The sequence below is a fragment of the Poromitra crassiceps genome (assembly GCF_964638095.1).
Source record: "Poromitra crassiceps genome assembly, chromosome: 1".
In the NCBI taxonomy this organism is placed as follows: Eukaryota; Metazoa; Chordata; class Actinopteri; order Beryciformes; family Melamphaidae; genus Poromitra; species Poromitra crassiceps.
Genome location: NC_139623.1, coordinates 79536930 through 79561432, shown reverse-complemented (window position 1 = coordinate 79561432; position 24503 = coordinate 79536930). Strand labels below are relative to the sequence as shown.

General features: G+C 42.0%; 1 protein-coding gene across 1 annotated transcript in view; it reads left to right on the top strand.

The window, feature by feature from the left end:
* The window catches only part of usp28 (ubiquitin specific peptidase 28), a gene marked incomplete at both ends in the record, with an annotated part of 96751 nt that overhangs the window by 54663 nt on the left and 17585 nt on the right, over positions 1-24503 (top strand). The window contains 6 exons of the mRNA XM_083659051.1: positions 269-616; positions 4773-4903; positions 12272-12544; positions 14923-15018; positions 20509-20687; positions 23203-23281. Of these exons, the coding sequence (XP_083515177.1) occupies positions 269-616; positions 4773-4903; positions 12272-12544; positions 14923-15018; positions 20509-20687; positions 23203-23281 (1106 nt within the window). The remainder of the gene's footprint in view (positions 1-268; positions 617-4772; positions 4904-12271; positions 12545-14922; positions 15019-20508; positions 20688-23202; positions 23282-24503) is intronic.

Below are 24503 nucleotides of genomic sequence, written 5' to 3'. Positions count from 1 at the left end.
GATTTCTGGAAAGGGACATTGCTGTTGATTTTTTCCCCCATATAGCCTTAACATTCAATAATACCAATTTGTATAATATATATATATATATTAATGTAAATTGCCAAGAAAAGCATACAAATTCACTGTGATGTTACTTTTTTACTTTTAGTGTACTTATCCACTGCCATGTCTCATGTTAATGGCCAGTTTGAATACCTGAGGTCCAAATATATGAGACTCTATCGTGTTAGTCTGTTAACTGACAATATCTCTCCTCCCCTCCCAGAAGACACAGACGATGAGACAGGACAGGTACTGCACGGCATGGACTCCTTGCCACCCGTCCTCAGGCGCTACGTTCATGAGGACAACCGCTGGTTCCAGCAAGAGCTCAGCGAATGGGAGGAGCAGTTTTGTCAGACGGCACCCCTGCAAGGCGAACCTGACTCGGCTGAAGATCCAGTCTTCGAGTCCCCACACACCGGTGCCGCCGCTACGCAGCAAACAGCGGTCGACCCAGCTGCCCAGTCAGCACCCCACACACAAGAGCTGCACAAGGGATCTGCTCCAGAGGCCCCAGCAGAAGCACAACCAGGGAAGGAGCTGGTACCGCATCCCACAGAGAAACCTGAAGGTCTGTGGAGGTGACTAGAGGAGGAGGATAGAGGAGAGACCCTTAGGCCTTTAAGCTGCTCTAGAAGTCTGAAGGTCTGTGGAGGTGACTAGAGGAGGAGGATGGATGAGAGGCCCTTAGGCCTTTAAGCTGCTCTAGAAACCTGAAGGTCTGTGGAGGTGACTAGAGGAGGAGGATGGATGAGAGGCCCTTAGGTCTTTAAGCCGCTCTAGAAGCCTGAAGGTCTGTGGAGGTGACTAGAGGAGGAGGATACCTGGGTATTCAGTGCACCTAATTAATATTGTATGCAAAACAATTCACAAATTTATTTTCTTTAGTTTTCACACTTTTTCACATCAAAAAAAAGTTTTTCAAGATTTTATTCATAACAGTAATCTACAGTTTACTGACGTCACATAGTACTATCAAATTTCGACCTCATTTCAACCAATCATATCACAACATGGCAGCTGTCAATCAATCTTCATTTCAGGAGAATTTTCTCATCGAAATGAAGGAGAAAATGGCGCCTAGTGTCTGTAACCTGGCAGAATAACCTGGCAGCAACTGTGACAGAAGATGTAAAACCAAATAGAAAGTATGCTAAATCAAAACGACTTGTAGAAGCACATGTTTTCCCAGTAAGGAGGCTAGAGCAACTCTGTGGGTTGTTAGGTTGAAGGGTGGTAATAAGCATAGGCGATTCTAGGCTTTCCAAACAGGGGTTGCACCACCAAGAAGGTAATAGGACTCTGACTGGGGGGTATCTAGGGGGGGCTGTGGTCCCCCTGGACAAAGAAATTTTGTAAATTTTAAAGTAAAATGCGTTAATCTGGTGCACTCTGAGAGCAAAATGAAGAGGCTAGTAGATATGATATAACTTGTCGCAGAACATCAATTTTGGTTTATTTAGTAAAAGTGGAACTGTATTCCTTCTGGTTTTCTTCATTGTTCATGATTTTGTAGAAAGCATTCACTAAAGAGTCTATAGTGAATGCTGCTATTAACTTGTGTTTACTTTTGCTACTAAACCAACATCAGGACATCCAAGCAAGTTCTGACAGAGAGCAATGTCATTGGACCCATTGGACAAACACATTTGCATATCCCCCAGCATGCATTGTTCCTTCCAAACTTTTGACCACAAAGTAAAGTAACCACATTAAATAAGTGGTGAGTTGTAGCCTATTCTTAGTTAAACATGCAGTTTTGGAACATTCAATAAAGACAAATAAAAAAATAGACTATGACTCGACACCCTAAGTGATACACACATGGTATGAGAGTGGTATATATACCCCTCACACTAATATCCGTTTTTAGGGCTGTCCCAAACGATTATTTTCTTATCGATTAATCTAACGCTTATTTTTTCGATTAGTCGATTAATCTAACGATTATTTTTTATTTTATTTTTTTATTATATAACAATAAATGTACCCAAAACAAATAAATAACCAAAAACTTCTCAATTTCAGTATTTTATTTAACCATCTCATTCTCTTTAACAGTCCAACATAAAATCTCTCAAATAAAATTAAAGCAAGAGCTTGTCCTCAAATAAAATGAATATAGTGCAATTCAAAATAAAATAGTTAATAATTAATCTTATTATTATAATAGATAGTGCCTGCCTTGTCAGTTGCCTGCTCTCATCACGAAAATACTGGACCACCTGACGCATAGATTAAATTGATCATCATCATGATTCATCACTGTATGTATGAACCCTTTCCCTAAACTGAGGAGGATCAGTATTTTTACAGGACATGGATTTATTTAATCACTGGAGTAATGTGCAGCTAACTCAGCCAAATGTATGTTTGCATCAGTGTGGGGGTAAGGAAATAAATACAAACGATTTACAGACTAACAGTCACAGACTGTAACAATGGTCTGTAACGTTAGTTTTGATCTCATCTTACATGGCATGAACGCAAACAGAAGAATGTAAACAGCCGAATAGCACTGTTAAATGATGCACGCAGTAAATTAACGTGGGCAGCAACAGACTAACAATGGTCTGTAACGTTAGTTTAATACATTTTCTACATGTTAGCCGTGAAAGCAAACAGAAATATGTACGTTAACGTTAAACGGCCGAATAACACCGTTAAATGGTGTAATGTTATGTTCGCTGCGGTGCAGAAATTGCTTTCAACATGACGGTGATGGTTTAGAAACTACGCTAAGTCAATAACCAGTCGTAAATGTGTTGCGCAAGTCACAACCCCTCAGCATGGCTGTATTCAGCCCTCAATTATAAACAGCAAACCAGAGTACGTTATAACGTTATAAATATAGTCACAACTAGGGCTGTCAATCTCCCTCTATAATCCAATTCGAATTTCAGTGCTTTATACATTTTAATATTCGAATTATATTCGAATATTTTAATTAATTTTTAATTTAATTAAAAAAAAAAAAAAAATTTTTTTTTTTGGTCTGAGTGAATTGTTGTCTTCTCTTATGTTATGTTCTGATTCTAAATATAGCTGAATCTTTGGGTTTGACCAAGTAAAACTTTTTCTAAGCATTTTACCAAATGTAGATGGAAAAGTGAATGGTGGATGAATATTCAAAATAATATTAGGCTGATCACAAATAGTCCAGCAATGATGTTTATTTAAGAAAACATGTTCCTTGTACAATGTACATACATTCATTGCATTAGAAAATAGGTCAGATAACCAGAGCTTAGTTAATATTCATCAGTGATGTATTGGTGCTGTCTGAAATGCTAAAATAAAATAATTGATAATAAAAAAAGACACAGCCTTTGTTTGAGCTCCTTATCAATAAACAAATAAGTAAACTTTGCCAAAACAACAATGAGCCATGAACAAAAAAAAATCAGTCACGTATTGCACTTAAGAGCTACAGGTTTACATTCAGTATAGCAGCTTCAACAGTCAACTTCAGTTAACAATGAATGAACATACATTTTAAGAGCTACAGGTAGGTTTACATCAGTATAGCAGCTTCAACAGTCAACTTCAGTTAACACTCTTTTCTTCAAGTATGTTGTCAGAACTTGTCACTGTTCTAGTGTTCTAAAAAAAAAAAAAAAAAAAATTTTTTTTTTTTAAATAAATAAAAATTAAAATATTCGTTTTAAAAAAATAATAATAATCGAATTTCGTTCATAATTATTAAATTCGAATAATATTCGAATATCAAAATTCGTTTCAACAGCCCTAGTCACAACGTTAACAACTAACCAATGCTGGGGGGCCGTATGGAAAGTGGAAATCAAAATGGTTCAAAGTGAAATCAATTTGGTCATTCAGTGGCATTTTACTGCCATGTAAAGTAACGACAAGTAACAGTTAGCCGCTAACATTAGCCACACTGTTTTTGTTTTGGGACGATTGTGACGCATCGAGGCACGTAGCGTGCGTCGACGTAATTACGTAGTCGACGTCATCGATTACGTCGACTCGCTGGGACAGCCCTATCCGTTTTAGTGTAGAATGGTTAGTTCCTTGCTCTGCTCTCCCCTAAGAGTGCAATGGACAAACAACCATGTCCAACCCAGTATGCAGCGTAGAGTAGTGCGAGCCTAGGCGCACACCAGTGATTTTTGTTTGTTTGTTTGTTTGTTGTTGTTTTGTGAGGGCTACAGAGCGCCCTAGCTGAACTGGCGCCCCAGGCAGGAGGCTGTTTCACCTGTAGGGTGAGCTGGCCCTCATCAACTATCGTTTATATGTCAACATAAAATAAAAAATCATCTGGCCACTAGGGGTTGCACGTGCATCCGGTGCACCGACGTACAATCGCCTACGGTAATAAGGGACCTTTAAGAGTAATTGCTTCCACTAATGTAGGTTTTGTTCAAAACATTTTTTGAATTGTTGCACTTTTGAAATTTGACCAGATCACTCAACCAAAAAGAGACAAAGACAAAACCTCAGTTGTAATTTCTCCCGGGCCCTCACTTTGCCAATACATGTACCTCATCGAAGTCTGAGGTCAGATTCAGAGCACAGCTGACCTCTTTTCCTTTTCTCCTCTTGACTAGAAAAGGAGGGTTAGGAATACAGTAGCTTCAATCACCCTCCGTCTGTGAAACATGCACTAATTCCTATTTCTATCCTACCCAGCAATGCGTTTGACTGTGTAGAAATACTTGCTTACTCACCACAGCCTTTCTCTCTTCTTTTTTTTACCCCAAAAGAGTCAGGGTCAAGCTCCCAGCAGCCAGCCAGCCCTGGCTGCCAGCCAGATGACCGCAGCGAGGGCGCCACCAACAGCCCAGGCCCCAGCCACCACTCCACTTCAGCTGCTGAGGAGGGGCTGCATAGTCAGGTGGGCCAGCCCATAACACCCCCTACCCCCCACACACACCCTCTCCATAGAATATGGGTCAGAAATTCTAGGCCACCAAAATATCATACGCACATCTGTGTCAAGGCTCCGATTTCACCATTTAGCATACTAATGAAGATCCAGGCTTGATGCCAGCTGGTGTTTATATGACTTGAACTGTGTTAGCACAATAAGTATAAAAGTTACTGGCTGACTAACAAATAGTAACTAAACCCCAAAGCCAAATCTGTGTAAAGCATGTGATGATGTCACCACCTCTTACTTACGTACAGAGTACCTCGTACTCTATAGAAGGTAGCATCACAGATCAGCCAATAGTTTATTTGTTCAGCCTCTTATGACAAGCATGTTTCAGCTTTACATAGCATACGGTATATGTCATACATCATAATCACGATACTACACAAACACAGCATGTCTTTGGACTGTGGGAGGAAACTGGAGCATCCAGAGGGACATGGGGAGAACATGCAAACTCCACACAGAAAGGACCGAGGTAGAGATTCACACCCACAACCTTCTTGCTGTGATCAGTATTGGCCTTTGAAAATCAGTGAAAACCTACTTGACCCTCTCTCACTTGTTACTATTCCTGATTTGTCAAATCTACCTGAATATTCCTCCCAGTTCACCCAAGTATATTTCCAGCTGTGTCCATTTTTAATTCCATAACTCCATCATTCATGTTTCTACCATGTGGCTTGGGTTGGGGGTTGTTGCTGTCGGGTTAGGTGTCCGGTGGTAAGACACTTAAAATAGAACGTGTTTTCATTCCCCATACTGTATCTATGAGCTAGAGCACGGGTGGGCAACTGGCGGCCTGCGGGCCGCATGCAGCCCCCGACCTCAAACAGTGGCCCCTGGGTCAATCCCCCCCCCCTTTTTTTTTTTACTTTTGTTTTTACAAGGTGGACGTTTTTGGTTAGGTTAGGTTAGACCATTGGTTCCCAAACTGTGGTCCATGAATTGCATGTTTTTTTTTTTTTTACATACACATTAACACTGAGGAGTAGCCGGATTGGGCTGATTTTCAGAAATATCGTGATATTTGGGCAATATCACAATTTTGAACATTTACTTTCAGAGGCTGCAGCAGGCTCAGTTTTAAAGAGTGAAGTTTCTGGTATCATATGAAACTAGAAGACCTAAGGAATCGATGTGTACCAACCATGTCATGCTAGTTTGTCAGGAAGGTAGCTAAATAACACTCCAAAGTTAAGCTAAATTTTGGCGAGGGAAAAAAAACATTTTCAAAAGGGTCCTCTTTTTCACAGCCTAATGTTGGCAGATGTGTGTGTCTGTCTGTGTCCGTTTTGAACCAGCTAGTAGCCTTATATTGTCATTTAGCCTTTCTGCTGCTATTGCATGGTTAAATCAGCAAATTGTATTTTATTGGGGGGCGGCGGGGGTTGGTATACACAGTGGAAGTGGTCCCTGGGAAATTTGGTTTGGTACGTAGTGGTACTTGGACGGAAAAGTTTGTTTTTATTTTACTGTACAACCCAGAACATGGCGCTAATGGTGTTAGCATTGTCCATCCACAACATAACCTTTGCATTGCCTAAACATAACCAAAGTTGTTTTAGTTTCCTAAACATAATCAACGTTACGTTTTCAAATTAACCAACGTGAGGCGTATCACTATGCACCGTTTCGCTCATATATGTTTGTTTGGGAGTCATTGGAAATCTACTTATTCTGTCGTTTCGGTATGTGTTGCAAAACTGATGAAAAATGGACAATGTACGTTAGTTTGAGAATAATACTACATGTTTGATAAAATAATATCTTTTCATGGGCTCTTGTGTTGACTGGGAAAGTAGAAAAGCACCCTAACTGACTTCGCTGATGCTTATCCAACTTCGTGAATATTAATATTCTGTTTGATGATGATGACCATCAACTCTTCATTAACATGGTCACTCAATCCACTGCTATCACCTCTTGTAACCACAACACACGCAGGAGCAACAAGTTGACAAGTTGGACTGGGCAGCATGCACAGTAAAAAAAAAAAAAGGCCCAACATATCCACTGCATGAAATGATACATTTGCCTTTTTGAGAGACAGAGCTCAAGTAAACTATTATTACTGTAAAACAACAGAAGTCAGCCTATTAAGGCATTCAATTTAATTCACTAGAAATCATCCCAATGAAGTATAAGACTAACTTAAGTTTCACTCTCACCAACATTATTTTCTCCCAGACAGTGTAGACAGTTCTACAATTCCATACTAAATCAATACGAATAACGATAATCGAAAAGTTTTGAATATACCAGATGTTTCTGTTCACACACCAATTTGTTTTAATCACTCTTTTTTGCAATCATGGTCAGATAGAATTTGTCATGCCTGGAGTGAGAAGGGGCTTGTCTCCATCAGTGACCTGTATATTGATGGCCAATTTGCATCCTTTGACCTTCTGAAGAGGGAATTTGAGCTGCCCCAAACTCATCTTTATAGATATATACAAGCTAGACATTATGTCCGATCCAAGATTCACAATTTTGAAGTTCTCCCAAATGAACATGCTTTTTTTTTAGGTTTTGTTAAGCCCTCCCAACTCCAAGCATCTTACATGTATTTCTAGGTTTGTGTGTTTGACGATTGCATTAAGGCCCCCACTGAGAGGATCAGAGAGGCGTGGCAGGGGGAACTTGTGGCTCATTTCCACCGCAGGTAGTAGCGCGATCCCGCTCCGCTCGACTCGATAAATTGTCTCATCCCACCGGTTTAAACTGTCCCAGCCCGGGTTGTATTGGGGTCAAGTCGTGCTACTTTTCGTACCTGCTTCGTCGAGGTTCTATTCTGTGAACCCGGGTTCATACGGTGACGTGAAAACATTGTAGACGACTGATTGGCCAGGCAGAATCGTGTTTACTCTATCTACGGACTGTCAATGCGCTGCATACCAGTTTAGTGGGCTTACATTCTCTTCTGTTATGTTATTTCCATCAGTCTTTGTGTTGCTGACTTCGCCTCTGGTGAAATAAAGTCGTGGCGGTGGTTTCAATTGTTTTCAGAGTGAAAAAAGTCCGCTGCTCAGCAAGCTCCTGTAGTTAGTTGAGCTGCAGCGCTCCGCTAGGCCGCAGCGGGTGTTTGGTGAAGCCGCGGTCTTGCCTGGTGAGAGGCCGCGGGGTACAGGGCAGGCTTCACTCTGTTGCGCCTCTTCCGTCCGTGCGCAGCGCAGCGCATGCCTGAGTTTGACTAACTACAAAGTGATATCCATTCTCCTGGCGGATTGTCACATTTGCCCATGTACACTGTAGGTCATTTAGAGGCACCAGTATTTCATAAACAGTTTAAAAGTTCTGTGGATGGATTTAATTGTAACGTTATAGCCTACTTCGGCTATAAGCGAAGGACAGATATGCGGGGGCGGGGGTGGGTGGGGGCAGATGATCCCCGGTGGAAGCAAAACGTCCATCGAGCCGAAACGATTAGAGCCGAGTGGGGACGAGCTGTGCAGGGCTGTTAAATGTGGTGGAATTGAGCCATTGGTGTTGATCTATCTGAAATCATATGGGACAGGAGTCTGTCTGTGGTCCAGCTCTGCTCGGTTAATAGCAGACACCAGCTGATCCAATTTAAAGTTGTTCACCGTCTTCATTATTCCAATCATACGTTACACAAGATATATCCTTCTGTCTCGCCACTATGGGATAGGTATCGGGTGTCGGAGGGGACACTGTCCCATGCTTTTTGGTTTTGCCCTTCAATGTCCGGATTCTGGGCCAATATATTTGACTGGTACTCTAAGGCCTACAAGGTAGCCCTTCAACCGGAGGCGGAACTCGCCATCTTTGGCTGCTCTGAGTCCTCTTTGCTCCTCCCAATGGCCGTGCAGCAATCTTTGACAGAGGGGATGACTGTTGCCAAGAAGCTAATTCTGAAGGAATGGAAGTCCTCTCCACCTTCTTTTCAGCTGTGGCTGACGGACATGGTCTCGGTTGTGCGTATGGAGAGACTCAGGTTCCAGAGGACCAATTCATTGGGGACGTTTTTAGTTATCTGGGACCCGTTCCTGGCCTATTTTGACCAGGTTAAAAACGACAAGTGACTCAGTGACCGATTGCTTATGGACCACTTGTAGTGGATCCCATGCGCAGTATCTTTTGTAAGCACATAGGCATTTTACGTGACTGGTAGCACCACTTTCGGAATGTATGTTTTTTTTGTTTTTCATGTTCTGAAAAACCATAAATCAGATCATACAGGGGGGCCATGTGGGTCTGTGACATGGTTTTCTCTCTGACCAGCTAGTTAATGGAATGGAAACCAGCAGGACTCCGGGTCCCGAGAACAAAGATTGAAAAGCATTGCTCTAAAGTAAAGATTTACCTATTTCCTCATCTCTTAACATCGGTCACTAGGTAGACAGTAGCCCATACATCTCAATGACATTTATTTCGACCCTAACACACCACAGAATGAATATTGTATTGCCCATATATAAATCATCTCTTGCTGTACCATAAAGGGGCATGCTGTTCTTCTGAGAGTGCTGAGAGTGACCTCTAGTGGCCAATGCGTTTATTGCCTCCCACAGTTACAATCATATTAGTCAATACAGTAATCTGGGTCAATAGACCCTTCTCACGGGGGCCATTTTGGGTCGAAAAGGCAGGGTAAACACAGGTGCAAGCAAAACACTAATGAGGGTTTCCAACTTCCATGATTGGAATTTGGAAACCCTCATTAGTGTTTTGCTTGCACCTGTGTTTACCCTGCCTTTTCGACCCAAAATGGCCCCCGTGAGAAGGGTCTATACTGGATTAGTAAAGTGAACCCCTAACTGCTGTTCCCCCTTTTATCAACAATTGAAGGGCTTCTTTAAAAACTTTTAAAGAAGACTCCCCTTTTAAGTCAAGTCAAGTCAAGTTTATTTGTATAACACACTTCATACACTAAGCAAGGCAATTCAAAGTGCTTCACATCAAATGGATAACAAAACATTGACACTTTCAGACATTTCACTATTCAGACTCGCCCAGTACCACGTTCAACTTCTTTTCATCACTCAGCTTTAATGAGACAATCAAGCTTTTTTTGTGTCACGGGGGGGGGGGGGTATTTTACAGGAGGCCAGGAGCAGTGGTCGCTTTCTCGTACAGCGCCCGGGGACCGACTTCGGATGTTGTCGTCACTGGTCGGATGACGATGACGATCTGATCTTCTGCATGTTTTTAGTGGGGGGGGGTTATATACGGAGGAACCCCCCTGTGGGAGCACGGGGAGAACATGCAAACTCCACACAGACAGAAAGGCCCTTACGACGAGATACCCCACCTGGGCAGTAGGCACTGAAGATATGGGGGGGAACACAACCACAGCGCCCACAGTGTCCCAGGCGAGAATCGAACTCAGGACCTTCTGACTGCGAGGCGACAGCTCTACCACTGAGCCACCGTGCCCCTATTTTTAAAGATCTTACCTACTCTTCATGACCCAGTATTTAAAAAATATACATTCCATCCTCCAAAGTTGCTGTTTTGTCACTTAAAGTCTTGCAAAAGCCGTAAACTCCGTCATAAATATTAAGTGCAAATATATGAGTGAAAATGTGCAAAAAAGCATTAATGGCAGAGACAGATAATGTGAGATTGGGGCAATTTGAAAAAGATAAAGAATACAACATTATTTAAACGTCTATGAAATATGTAACAATGAGAGGAGCATGAGACACTGTGGAAGATTGCAGCATATTTACAGGATGCTATTCATATTAACATAACAGTTCCACAGGAGGCCATTGTACAGAAGAGACTAGAGTATAAGTAGAACTATACACTTTCCTGATATATACACTTAACTTTACAGATGTTGATAATATGTATAGACGTGTAGATTTGGGTATATGTATAGACGGTTTTCACCAGAGCGCAACCCCACAGCACTTCCTTTTTCTCAGCATTCGGCAAACTGCAGAAATATTCACTTGACATCGTTACTTTTGTTTTCGCCGCTCAGCTGTATAGACGGTTTTCACGGAATGGTCAGTCCTGCACTTGAATGTTTTTTTTCCTCTTTTATGTCCATAGCAAACACTGCAACAGGAAGTGAGCGGGGGTTTAATTTAGAATGTTTTTGTTGTCAAGTTAAAACCGTCTATATAAAGATTATGTGTATTTTTCACTAATTAAGCCTGTAAGCCAGGTCAAAAATGCTGATATTCATACTGCCATGCGTTGCTGTCAAGGATTGTATTGTGTGTCTGTCTTGTGTGTCCATCTATCTTGTAAAAACATAATTAAAAAAAATTATGTATATCTTGTTGTGGACCTGAACTCGACCGATTTAGGATAGCGATATATGCGATATATTCTGATAGCGATATATGTGCTAATTTATTTCCACCTAATTTCAGAGGAAATCAAGTCTCCAGGGGCCAGTTGCACCAAGTGGTCTTAACTATGCCTGGTCTAACTCCTACGTCGGTCTTAGTTAAGACCAGTCTTTAGAGTGGATTTACGCCTGTTGGACCAACAGGCGTCTGGTCTTAACTACGCTGGTCGTAGCAATGCGCGTCCGTGTGAATTGCCAGGGAATGTTAGGGGAATGTGCCCTGATTGGCCCAAAAATGTGCCTCGCGCTGTCACCCACTACTGTATGTGCGTCACTACACCCTCCCTCCTCCCACCCCCCTCCTCCTGTGGAAGCGCCGGGGGAAAATGGCGGCGATTAGTGCCAGGCAGTCTGAATGAAATTGAATGTAACGTTCCCAATTCTATGTATTAAATTCTAAAAAACAACCCTCAACATTTGGGAAGGCTAAGCCACACAACTAGTTCGTTATAATCGAACGTCATGCTTCGAAGGCGACTTTACGACGATGAGGACTGTGAGGACTCAATCACAGCAGCCTGTGCCTCTTACAGGCACCTTACGCCTCCTGACCAGGCGTAATATTTACGACCGGTCTTAGTGAGAAAAAGGCTTACGCCCTATTGTTGCAACCGGCGTAGCTGTTAAATCGTAAAGTTACGACTGGCTTAGCTTAAGACCAGTCATAAGACCACTTGGTGCAACTGGCCCCTGTAGTGGAATTAACACATTATTTTGATGGCCCACTGGCAGAAACATAAATACAATGCTTTTCAAAATGAACACATTCACTGGGCAAAATAAGAAAACTGCTTTAAATTAGTTCTACAACACTTAAGTTATGTAAAACATGCAATCTTTTTTTATTCATGTAACATTTTCTTTCAAACAGGCTCGGATGATATCGGCCTGTCATATTGGCAGAAATGTCATATCGGGCCGATGCCCATATCATTTTAAAGCGGTCAATACTGATGAGGTGGCGATATCATCATCCATCCCTATTCTCTCTCTCTCAGTCTCTTGGGCCTGAAGCAGGGAATAGTAACCAGGCGCCATCTGACCCGCATGTGGAGGGCGACCCAGAGGTGGCCATCATCGGCACCGGACCTGAGGCCAGCCCAGAGGCACCTGGGGACGCTCCAGAGCTAGAAGCAGACCAGGGGGACGGGGAGCAGCCACAGGAGGCGGCAGTTACACAGCGCCCAGCTGAGGACGAGGTTTCAGAAGTGGAGATTCCCAACGTGGGCAGGATCATGGTGAGGGCTGATGCTGATGGATACAACGAAGAGGCAAGTAGATTCATCATTCATTTTTTCATTGAAGTTAATAAGTTATTATTACATTGAAGCCGCATTGGCAGTGTCACATGTTGGCTGTTGCAGTTAGGGGTGGGTAAAAAAAAAGATATATCGATATCAAATTGATATTCATTTGAAGGAAGAAGGAACTGATATCGATTCATGAGGAACTGATATCGATTCATGAATCCCAATATCGATCAATATAATGCCTTTAGACTTTGGTTCTTAGCACAATGAGGTCTCATAAACATCTGTAAACATTACTAGTTTTAATAATGCAGCAGGTTAGAAGGTTCCGTGTACAATTCACAGCATTAGTTCGTTGAGAATCTTTTTCATATCTAAGCAAAATTGGTATTGTAACCGAAATATTGATATCGAATCGTATCAAATTGGAAATCGAATCAAATTGGGACCTTGTGTATCGGAATCGGGAAATCAGTAGTGATGGCATGCCCTATTGCAGTCCCACTTTGTGATTTAGGCTGATAATGCAGCTTTAAATCTCACATAGTCACTATGTTGATACAGCCTGGTCGCCAGAATAAAATGTCAGCATTATACATTACCGCAATCCACGGATACGTAGAATGTCACACTTATGAACCAAAAATACCTTGCATTATATCATGTTTCTAGACACGTGTATAGCAATGTCAATGTCATAGAGTCTGCTATTGAAATAACATGGTGGGCCAGTAAGGGTGTTGTGGTCATGGTTGATGGAGGGCGTAAACACTTGCCTTTCACACCGGAGGGCCGTGTTCGATCCCCTGGGTTTTCAAAATCTACATTTCAACTGTGAGTCACATTTAATGTTTTTGTTATTTAAGCCTAACCCAAACCATAACCCTAACCTTAACAAAGTTGTTTTACTTGTCTAAACAAAACCAAAGTTGTTAAAGTTGTTTTATTTGCGTTTTACATTAGAAAGGCAGCAAGGTTTTCAAATTACCCGCCGTTTTTAGTTTCAAATTTATGTTGAGATTGTACAATTCCGTGGATTGCAGAAACATACAATGCCAACATTTGATTCTGGTGATTGGGTTGTGATATAAGCATACAATACATTTTCAAGAGAGATATTTCTTGGTTCTCTGGTACTCAACAGGATATAGAGATGGGATGATATATTGAAATTCAATATATCCAAATACAAAAATGTGACCGTATCGTGGGGCAGACAAATGAATCGCAATATTATCTCCATTGTAATCTGCTGTAGTATTGACAAATGAGACGCTTGCCCATCACAATTTTCGGGCCATATGAAATCTGTTCATCCACCCCCCCCAAATTAGGTTATATTTTATTTTTTCAAATTCCATTAAAAAAAAATCCACTTTGATTTTAATTTAGGGTTTTGGCTCTCTCATACAGCCTCTCCGACATGTTTCTCAAAGCGAAAACCAAGTTGTGAGGTGACGTAAGGGTCCCACGCAAGGCCGACCCCCCTCTCAAAACACCCCAATCAAAAACAGAATTTTTTCTCTAGGCCTATTTTGCAGTTATGAAATGATTTAGGTTACTACAATAATTAGATCTACTTTTGATTTATTTTTATCGTTAGGCCTAGTTTTTATCAATTTCAGCCAAATTATGGACAATTTTACAATATTGTTTTTTTCAATATTGTATGTTTTACAGTGGATTCCATTTTTATTACTGAATTCCATGATTCCGACCAAGGGCTCAGCCCACCCAAAGGTCATGGACCACTGAACCCCTAGGGGGGTCCGGGGGCGGAAGAACATTTTGTACACTTTCAAGTAAAAATGGATCAAACTGGCGCACTTTGAGATCAAAATGAAGAGACTAGATCTATGAAGAACTACACACATCAATATCTTCTTTATCGTTCTGTGGTTTTACAGCGATGAAAAAATAATTGTTTCCCTATATATATACTATATATATTCTGCATACAGGTTACTATATGGTAGAATTATGCTTGCATAAATAATACCAAAATCACTTCAGGGGAGTTTCAAGTAAAGTAACATTTTGCTTTGTAGGCAAAACAAAAGTAAAATTAAATCAAAAGGGAACTTCCTAACTTATTTGCTGGAATAATATTCCGACAAGATAATAATATACTGTAAGCACTAAAGCAGGAGTTTGATTCTGAAGGGCTTAATTTCATTCAGATAACAAGGGACCCGTTTTAAAATATGTTTGTCACTTATGCCCATATGTTTCTCAAAAAACATTGCATCCATTTACACCCGCTTTACTGCGAGCTAACATTCACCCTAATATTTGTTAGTTCACTCCCATTGTTAAAGCAGCTTGTTTGTTTGGCTGTGATTATCTGTTATCTGACTTCGTTCTTGTTTCTCTGCTCCGGTGCTGTGTGGCTTGTCTAGATGATGCTGACTCCAGCTATGCAGGGCATCATCCTGGCCATAGCCAAGGCCAGGCAAACCTTCGACAAGGATGGCCCTGAGGCCGGCCTCATCAAGGTACGCCGAGAGAGCCTGAACATATCAAATCGAGACAAAAAATAGACAAAATAGAGCCATCCAACAGTCATAAACTAAAGCCTTGTGTTGCCACAGAGCTATTCATGGGTTTCAGTCAGGTGAAGTTTTTGTTGTGGCCACCATCTTGAGGACCGAATGCAGCTTTTTAGTACCTCTTTTAAGTCTATGGGAGGACCGTTCAAACCATGCCTCTTTGAACTTTAAAAACCAAGCCAACCAGCCAGCTACTGAATCATGAGTGACCATAAAGCATTTGGAAAAAGCATCGGAGCAAAAATAAAAAATAAAAAGCGGGGGGGAAATACACCTTTTTGCTCCAAGTGAAATGTTTGATGGTCACTCATGATTCAGTAGCTGGCTGGTTGGCTTGGTTCCAGGCTTAAAACTCTTCATAAGGATTTTTCAAAGATGGAGAAACTGAATGGAAAATTATCTTGTGGGACCGGAGCTGCGAAAATGTGGGCGGTCACTGTTGAGCTCTATGAAGAGTTGCGACATCTCCATTCACTCCAATGGACCAGTTTTTTACCTCAAAAGTTCTCGGAAGTCAAACTAAATTCATGCCTTCATGCCTTCATGCCTAACTGTGACAGTTCCACACAACTTTAACACTACATATGTACCTACATATATTACACATGAAACCCTTCAGCTACTTCTGCTCTCACTCACAATGTCAATATACAGTATAAGCAATGCGATGTACAGTATAGTTTTTGAGATATTAACGTTTGTTTGACACTGTCTGTTTTCCACTCGATTTACAATTACGCAGCAAATAGAGGGCATCTAGTTGTTTCAAATTGGTCCTCACGATGGTGCCCAGGCGCCGTAACAGTTGTCAACAGAAATGATGATGAATACAGTGTCCAGCAGTGACTTCTGCATCCCAAACATTTGCATCTTACAACTCATTCTCTATAATCAGAATCAGAATCAGAAAGACTTTAATGATCCCCGGGGGGAAATTGGGACAAGTTACAGTAGCTCGCTCACAGAACACACATAGCATGAAATAAACAGTAGTAAATGCAATATTAAGCAAATAAGCAGAAAAACACAACATAGCATAGAATAACTAGTAAATGCGATAGAAGCAAAAAATAAGTAGAATGTCTACGTAGCAAAATACAAAATACGTAGAGTAAGTATACATTCCGTGTCAATTATCATTATTGCACCCTGGACTTATATTAAGTCGGCTTGCCCTATACGTTACACGTGGCTCAGCCAGGCACCGTTAGCCTATCGGCTGGCTCAGTCTCAGGGAGACTGAGTGTCTCCGGGGTGCTCTTTTAAGAGAGGCATTAAATAGACCAATGGCCACAGGCAGGAATGATTTCCTGTGCCTCTCCGTATTGCATCTAGGTGGAATCAGTCTCTCACTGAACGTACTCCTGTGTTTGACAAGCACGCCGTGGAGTGGGTGCGAGTCATTGTTCATGATGGAGCGTAGCCTGGACAACGTTCTCTTCTCTGACACCGCAGTCAGAGAGCCCAGATCCAGCCCCACAATGTCCCTGGCCTTACGGATCAGTTTGTTGAGTCTGTTGGCATCCGCTGCCTTCAGCCTGCTGCCCCAGCACACAATAGCATACAGGAAGGCACTAGCCACTACCGACTCATAGAACATCCTCAGCATGGTCCGGCAGACGTTGAAGGACCTCAGCCGTCTCAGAAAGTAGAGACGGCTTTGCCCCTTCTTGTAGAGTGCATCAGAGTTCTTAGCCCAGTCTAGTTTATTGTCAATGTACACTCCAAGGTACTTGTAATCCTCACTATGTCAACACTGACCCCGTGGATTGAAACAGGGGTCACCGGAGCCTTGACCCTCCTCAGGTCCACCACTAGCTCCTTTGTCTTTGACACGTTGAGCTGCAGGTGGTTCAGCTCACACCATGTGACAAAGTTGGCCACCACATCCCGATACTCATCATCGTCGCCATCTTTGATACATCCCACTATCGCAGAGTCATCAGAGAACTTCTGAAGGTGGCAAGACTCTGTCTGGTAGGTGAAGTCCGTGGTGTAGATGGTGAAGAAGAAGGGAGAGAAGACCGTCCCCTGTGGTGCTCCCGTATTGCTGACCACTCTGTCTGACACACAGTTCTGCAGGCGCACATACTGTGGTCTGCCAGACAGGTAGTCCACAATCCAGGCCACCAGGGGGGCATCCACTCGCATCGCTGTCAGCTTCTCACCCAGTAGAGCCGGCCTGATGGTGTTGAAAGCACTGGAGAAGTCGAAGAACATGACTCTCACAGTGCTGGCCGGGTTGTCAAGGTGGGCGTAGGCGCGGTTGGTAAGGTAGATGACCGCATCCTCCACTCCCAGTCGGGGCCGGTAGGCGAACTGGAGGGGGTCAAGGGATGGTTTGACCATAGGCCTGAGCTGCTCCAGGACGAGTTTCTCCAGGGTCTTCATGATGTGGGACGTCAAAGCTACCGGCCTGTAGTCGTTGGAGCCACTGGGTCTTGGCTTTTTCGGTACAGGAACGATACAGGACATTTTCCACATCACGGGGACCTTTTGGAGACTCGTGTGGTGGGGGCTGCTGTTTGTATACTGCAGTCAGGGGAGTCGGGGGAGGGGGCCCCCGGGCCAGCCGTATCAAATCTATTGAAAAACAAATTCAATTTGTTGGCCCGATCAACCCCCCCCTCCGCCCCCCGCTTTGTTAAAGCCAGTAATGGCTTTCACACCTCTCCACACCTCCCTCATGTTGTTTTGCTGGAGCTTTGCCTCAAGCTTCGACCTGTAGCACTCTTTAGCCACTTTAATGCTCGCTTTCAGCTCCCCCTGGATGGCTCTGATCCTATCTCTATCCCCCGACCTAAATGCTCTTTTCTTGGCGTTCAGGATGGCCTTGATGTCTTTAGTTACCCAGGGCTTATTATTCGGGAAACATTTTTTTCCTTTGTGGGTATGTTGCAATCCACACAAAAGTTTATGTAGTCCGTAATGCACTCAGTGATCCCATCGATATCCTCACCATGTGGGTCACAGAGTGCCTGCCAGTCTGTTGTCTCAAAACAGGCTCTAAGGGCCTCCGTTCCTTCCTCAGACCATACCCTCACTGTCCTAGAGGTCACAGGCAGTGTTTTCACCATCGGGGTATATCTGGATCTGAGGGAGACTAGATTGTGGTCGGAGCGGCCAAGCGGGGGGAGGGGTGACGAGGAGTAGGCATCCTTCACATTCGCATACATCAAGTCTATAGTTCTGTCGCCCCTAGTGCTACAGCTCACGTACTGTTTAAAGTTAGGCAGTGTCTTCGTCATAGTCACGTGATTAAAATCCCCCGATATCAGTACCAATGCACTCGGATGCTTAGTCTGTAGACCAGCAATGGCGTTGTGGATAGTGTCACACACTGATGTCGGATTAGCGGAAGGGGGGATGTAAATCGCCACAACAATCACATGAGAGAACTCCCTTGGTACATAATATGGCCGTAGTCCTACAGCTAAAAGCTCAGTGTCCGGTGAGCACAAGCGTTCTTTAATGCTGATATGAGCCGGGTTGCACCATCTGTTGTTTACGAGAATGGCAAGCCCACCTCCTTTCTTCTTACCACACAAGGTGCTGTCCCGATCTGCTCGTATCGTCTGGAATCCATCAATTGATGCATTAAAGTCCGGGATATCTTTGTTTAGCCAGGATTCCGTGAAGCACATTAAGCTGCACTCCCGAAATTCTCTCTGTGTCCTCGCCAGACCTGTTAATTCCTCCATCTTATTCGCTAATGATCTTACGTTGCCCATGATCAGAGAGGGGAGACTTGGCTTGAATCTCCTACGTTCCCTCCTTGCTTCGTTTTTCCTCTGCCTCGCTCTCCTGCCTCTTCCCCTCCTTCCACGCCGTGCGTTTCTTGTTAATTCCTCCGGAATAAGCGGGACCGATACCACCTCGCCGGCCGGCGAGCGTAGCGCCAACAGCTGTTCCCTGCTGTAAACAATAGCCCCATGTGTAGGCTCCAGCTGATATCCCCTTGCGAAACATTCCGAGAGGAGTAAACAGGTCAAAAATAAGTTAAAAATTCCTCTGAACCACATGGTTACAGACGGATACACTATTTACACAATATATACACACGTTAAGTGTTAGAAAAAGAGCGATCTTAATAATATAAATACAAAGAGCACGAAAACGAACGAGCTACTGCGACAAGCGACCTTCCTGGTCGACGCCTGCGCACATAATGACATTCTTTGCACATTCTTTATCCTTACATATTAATTTGAATTACAAAGACATAAACACAGAAGATAAAAAGGTTTTGTGAGATCTGCTGGATGCATGTTAGCCTCTTAACTGCGAGATGTTTTGCAAAAGCATTAGTACCCAGCAAATACTGCAGTAGTGTGACCCAAATACAAAATATTTCTGAAAAAGACAGAGACCTGAATTTTCCCAAACTATTTCAAATGTATTCCAGTAAATTGATAAAAGCAGATCATTGCAACTTTGTCCTTTGACTCATAATTCCCAGTAATCCCCACCATTTTACTACAAATATAGACAAATATTCCAAATTCCCTGGCAAGTTTTCCAAAAGACAAACCCCAAAATCATCCAACTGTAGATGACGCAGATAAACTCTGCTTGTGCTCTACAAAGTATGACATGAAAAAAATCCAACAAACAATGTGAAAAAAAAGTCAACATTAGATAATAATGTTGTAAAATGACGATGACGACTTCCCAGAAAACCAGACATCCAAAATGAATGTTCTACTAGCTAGCCAAATGCCAAATGCTTCCGCAAATTGAATGATAGGGGAATGAGAAATGGACAAATCTGTCTTCCAATGCAACCGCAGTGAAAACTACTGTAGTGGCAGCAGCAGAATCAGCTGTTATCTGAGACTATCATGTTATTACTTCAAATTACTTAATTTTTATTCATGAAGTGGTTGCTGGCAGAGATCGTTGTTTTTTTTGTCAATATTTTATTTTGCAATTTTCAGAACATGAAAAACAATAACACGCTCAGAAACAGAAAAAAAGAAGGAAAAAGCATACATATATCATCAACATTCCATTGTTACACCTACCGCCGGCCGTGTAAGGTGCTTATGTGCTTGTAAGAGATGTGTGTAGGATCCCATGCAAGGGGTCCATGAGAAATCAGCTGGGCGAGTTACTTGTTGCTTTTAACCTCGTCCAGGTAGGCCAGAAATGAGAGATTGTTGATGTTGCCCACAACTTGGGTGAATTGTTGTAAATAACAGTTCAGTAATAACAGAAAGTATGATTGTTGGATTTCCTTTATGATATGCACACAAAGATGTGTCGTTTGTCCACTTTTGCTGATACTACTTCATCGGAGCTACCATCCTTGTGGATTTTCCCATTTAAAACTGATAGGGTGCACTGTTTCTATCTATGTATAATGCTGTCTCTGGTTGGGTCTCCATGCTGAGTGCTTGACGAAAATTGCTTTCACTCAACAATATCTTCCTGCAGGCTTTCCGTGAGGAGTACTCTCGCCTACACGAGCTCTCCCAGGAGAAGGTCACGCCCCAGGAGGACGTGCGCCTCCAGCACGCTTTGGTCTACTTCTTCCAGAACAAGGCACCCAACCGCATTATTGAGAGGACACTGCTGGAGCAGTTTACCGACCGCAATCTCAGCTTCGATGAAAGGTGCAGACGGATAGCAAAACACTAGCCAGTTGACACACGGAAAATTGTTCCATTACCTCTGGCTCCAGTTTTCAAAACGTTTCATCTTTATCAGAATGCAGATTTCCTAATCCCCTTTTTTGCGATCTAGGAGTTTGTTTATTTCTAATCCAGGTACCACAGAATCCAGATTTGAAGTCTTTAGAGAGACCTCTATCTGTCCATCCATCTGTTGGACAAATACTCAGGGTTCCCACGCGTCTTTGAAATCCTTGAAAGTTTGTGAATGTTGTGTGTGTATGGGGGGGGGGGATCAAGGCCTTAAAGGTTTTTGAAAATAGACATGAATAGACCTGGGTCATTGAAAGTGCTTGAATTTATTTTGTGTAAGAATAGAAATTTAAGTTCTTTTGAAATTTTCTTTAACAAGCGCGGTGCAGGTAAAAATATATATACCGGTATATATTTACAGTTAGGACTCAAGATTGTTATGAAAATACCCCAAAAAAACAAAAACAAAATTAAAACATGCCCCCAGGGCAGAAATATGGAGAAAAAGGTGGCATTATAATGCACATGTTAAAGAAAAATGCCATGTGTGCAGATAACACCTGTGACGACACTTGGGCTACTGTACTTACTGTAATAATAATAATAATATACAGTCAATGTGTACAGCAGAAAACTTTCCAAAACACCAGACGTACGATAATTATTGTATTTGTATGATAATTTGCCACCAAAACCAATAACATTTTGACCCTCTGGTACAATAATTCGACACTGCACAGAATGCATTTCGGCATTGACGGGAGAAGAAGAAAACTCCGCTCCATTTCTCCCCAAAGGCAACTGTTTGCTTTCTGTTTAGTTTGGGCTCTATCTATGGTTAATATGGCACTTTATAGTTTCAGTAGTCAAACGTAACTAAGTAGTAAAACTAGTTGACCCCCAATATGCAATCGGGTTTTCAAAAATAACGCCTATTTGCAAAGATAATTTTGGGACCGACCATCTCAGCTCGTGTAAGCCGGCTGCTGAATGGTCTCAGGGGGGTAATTTTATCGTCGGAGATGGACACAAGTGGAGCTCAAGAGGAGAGGATTTTTAGCTCCAGAGCGGAGGAGTTTTAGCTGCAGAGTGGAGGTGATGTACTGCAGCAGACGGTCGGCGTATGGAGGTAATGATCCGAGGGAACATTTATTTATTATTGTGTATTCAAATCATCACAGGTGTTATTGCTAGATTTGCGGGGTTTTATGTGCGCATGCCAGATGCTTGACAAAAACCAGTCTAGATGCAGCTATGTGTGGGAGAAAATAAAAAAACTAAAGAGAATCCTAATTGCTACATAAAAGTCCCACATATTAATGCAAAGTGGTGTCTAACCTGCATCATGCTCTTTAACTTAAAGTGTAAAACCGCACAGTTGAGAAGTGTTCACACACATTCAAGCCTCTCCCTCTCTCTTTAATTGTAATCTGTGAGCTTCTATAGACACTTTTCACAGCAAACGTTTTGAGGTGGTAAAGCAGGAAGTAAAGCGGGTGTAGAGCGCGTACCCCAAAGGCTTATAGTCCTTCACCCGGCTAAGTGGCTGACCTGGGTTCGAATCTGACCTGTGGTAATTTGCCGCATGTCATCCCCTCTCTCCCCACCTTTCCTACTGTCCTATCAATAAAATTCAAAAATTTGCAAAGAATTATTATATATACATATACAAAAAGTAAACCGGGTTTAACCATAATGGTTCCATTCCATTTAGGTGTTCCAGTGGCAGGGCCCTCATTAATGTTATTGGTTACACCTGCTTTATTTCCTGCTTTACAACCCCAAAATGCTTGTGCTGTGAAACGGGCCTATAAAACCTGCTAGTAGGGATGGGCATCGAATTTCGAATTTTCGAATAATCGTTGTTATTATCAAGGTCGACTTTTATTATTGAAATTCGAAATTCGATTTTTTTTTTTTTTTTTTTTTTTTTTTTGAGTGAAATGTTGCATTGTCTCCCCTGATTCTAAGTACCGGTATAGTCAAATCGCTATAAGCATTTTAAGCAAGGTTTATGGAAAAATGAATGGCGGATGAAATCCCATGAAGAGGGAGAGGGGGTGACTTTGGCACCCCTTTGGCACTCAGACCTGAGCCTACTAAATATTTAATGAACCACAACCACTCATGATTGTCAAAACTGTTTTTTATTTTCGAAAATGTCAATGTAAAAAAAAAAAAAAAAAATTTTTTTTTTTTTTTTTACATTTTTTTTTTTTTTTTCGAATTTCGAATTAAATTCGAATTTGGCCAGCGAATTTCGAATAGTGTTTTTGCTAGAAATGCCCATCCCTACCTGCTAGTCCTCATTATAAAAATGATCTGTGTTGTAACATTAAATAACCTTGATCCATGTCTCAAACTATGCCATGTTGGCTCCTTGAATTTGAGGGAATTGGGCCTGGAAAGTCCTTGAATGTGATGTTTAGGAAGGTGTGGGAACCTTGTTTATAGCATCCAATCTCTTCCCATGTCCCACCTGCAGGGCCATCAGCATCATGAGGGAAGCCAGAGCCAAGTTGCGCCTCATCAAGCCAGAGGATATGGACATGGATGAGTACCTGGTATAGTGCCTTGCTTGTCTCTGTCTTGGTTTTCACTGCACTGTTCAGGTTTTAGTCAGCTTATTTCACTGCACTGTTCAGGTTTTAGTCACCTTATTTCACTGCACTATTCAGGTTTTAGTCAGCTTATTTCACTGCACTGTTCAGGTTTTACTCAGCTTATTTCACTGCACTGTTCAGGTTTTAGTCAACTTATTTCACTGCACTGTTCAGGTTTTAGTCAGCTTATTTCACTGCACTGTTCGGGTTTTAGTCAGTTTATTTCACTGCACTGTTCAGGTTTTAGTCAGCTTATTTCACTGCACTGTTCAGGTTTTAGTCATCTTATTTCACTGCACTGTTCAGGTTTTAGTCAGCTTATTTCACTGCACTGTTCAGGTTTTAGTCAGCTTATTTCACTGCACTGTTCAGGTTTTAGTCAACTTATTTCACTGCACTGTTCAGGTTTTAGTCAGCTTATTTCACTGCACTGTTCAGGTTTTAGTCAGCTTATTTCACTGCACTGTTCAGGTTTTAGTCAGCTTATTTCACTGCACTGTTCAGGTTTTAGTCAGCTTATTTCACTGCACTGTTCAGGTTTTAGTCAGCTTATTTCACTGCATGTTCAGGTTTTAGTCAACTTATTTCACTGCACTGTTCAGGTTTTAGTCAGCTTATTTCACTGCACTGTTCAGGTTTTTGAGGGGGGTGATTCAATGTTGTAACTGCGTGGTCGGCTAATCATCGATCCGGTCGCTGATTGAAATGATGCATTTGAGCCAGACTTTCTACTAACACGGCATGTAAAAGCACACAGCAAAAGCATTAACAGTAAAATGTCAATCTAGCGCTGTGTTTAACAGATTGTTCTTATGGCTGCAGACCATTGTTACATGATAGTCTGCATTTGATGAAAAAAGTTGTCATTCAATTCAACCCAACTGTTATCGAACTTCCTACAAATAATGACATTAATATTTTTGTTGTGTACATATTTATTTTCAGTTGAATATAGCCAGTTAATTCAATGATCGAACTGTCAAGAAAGGAGCGAAAAGAAATCCCCAAGTCTCTCCGAAATTAAAAACAGCAAGGGCACTGGAACAACAGATGCACCCATTCTCTATTAAAAAATATAGAAGTCTGTATTCAAATAATATCAAATAGCAAGTGAGCATAAATAATGAATGTAGTCATATATTGTGATCAGTCAGTTGAAATAACTTACTGTATTACATTAAGA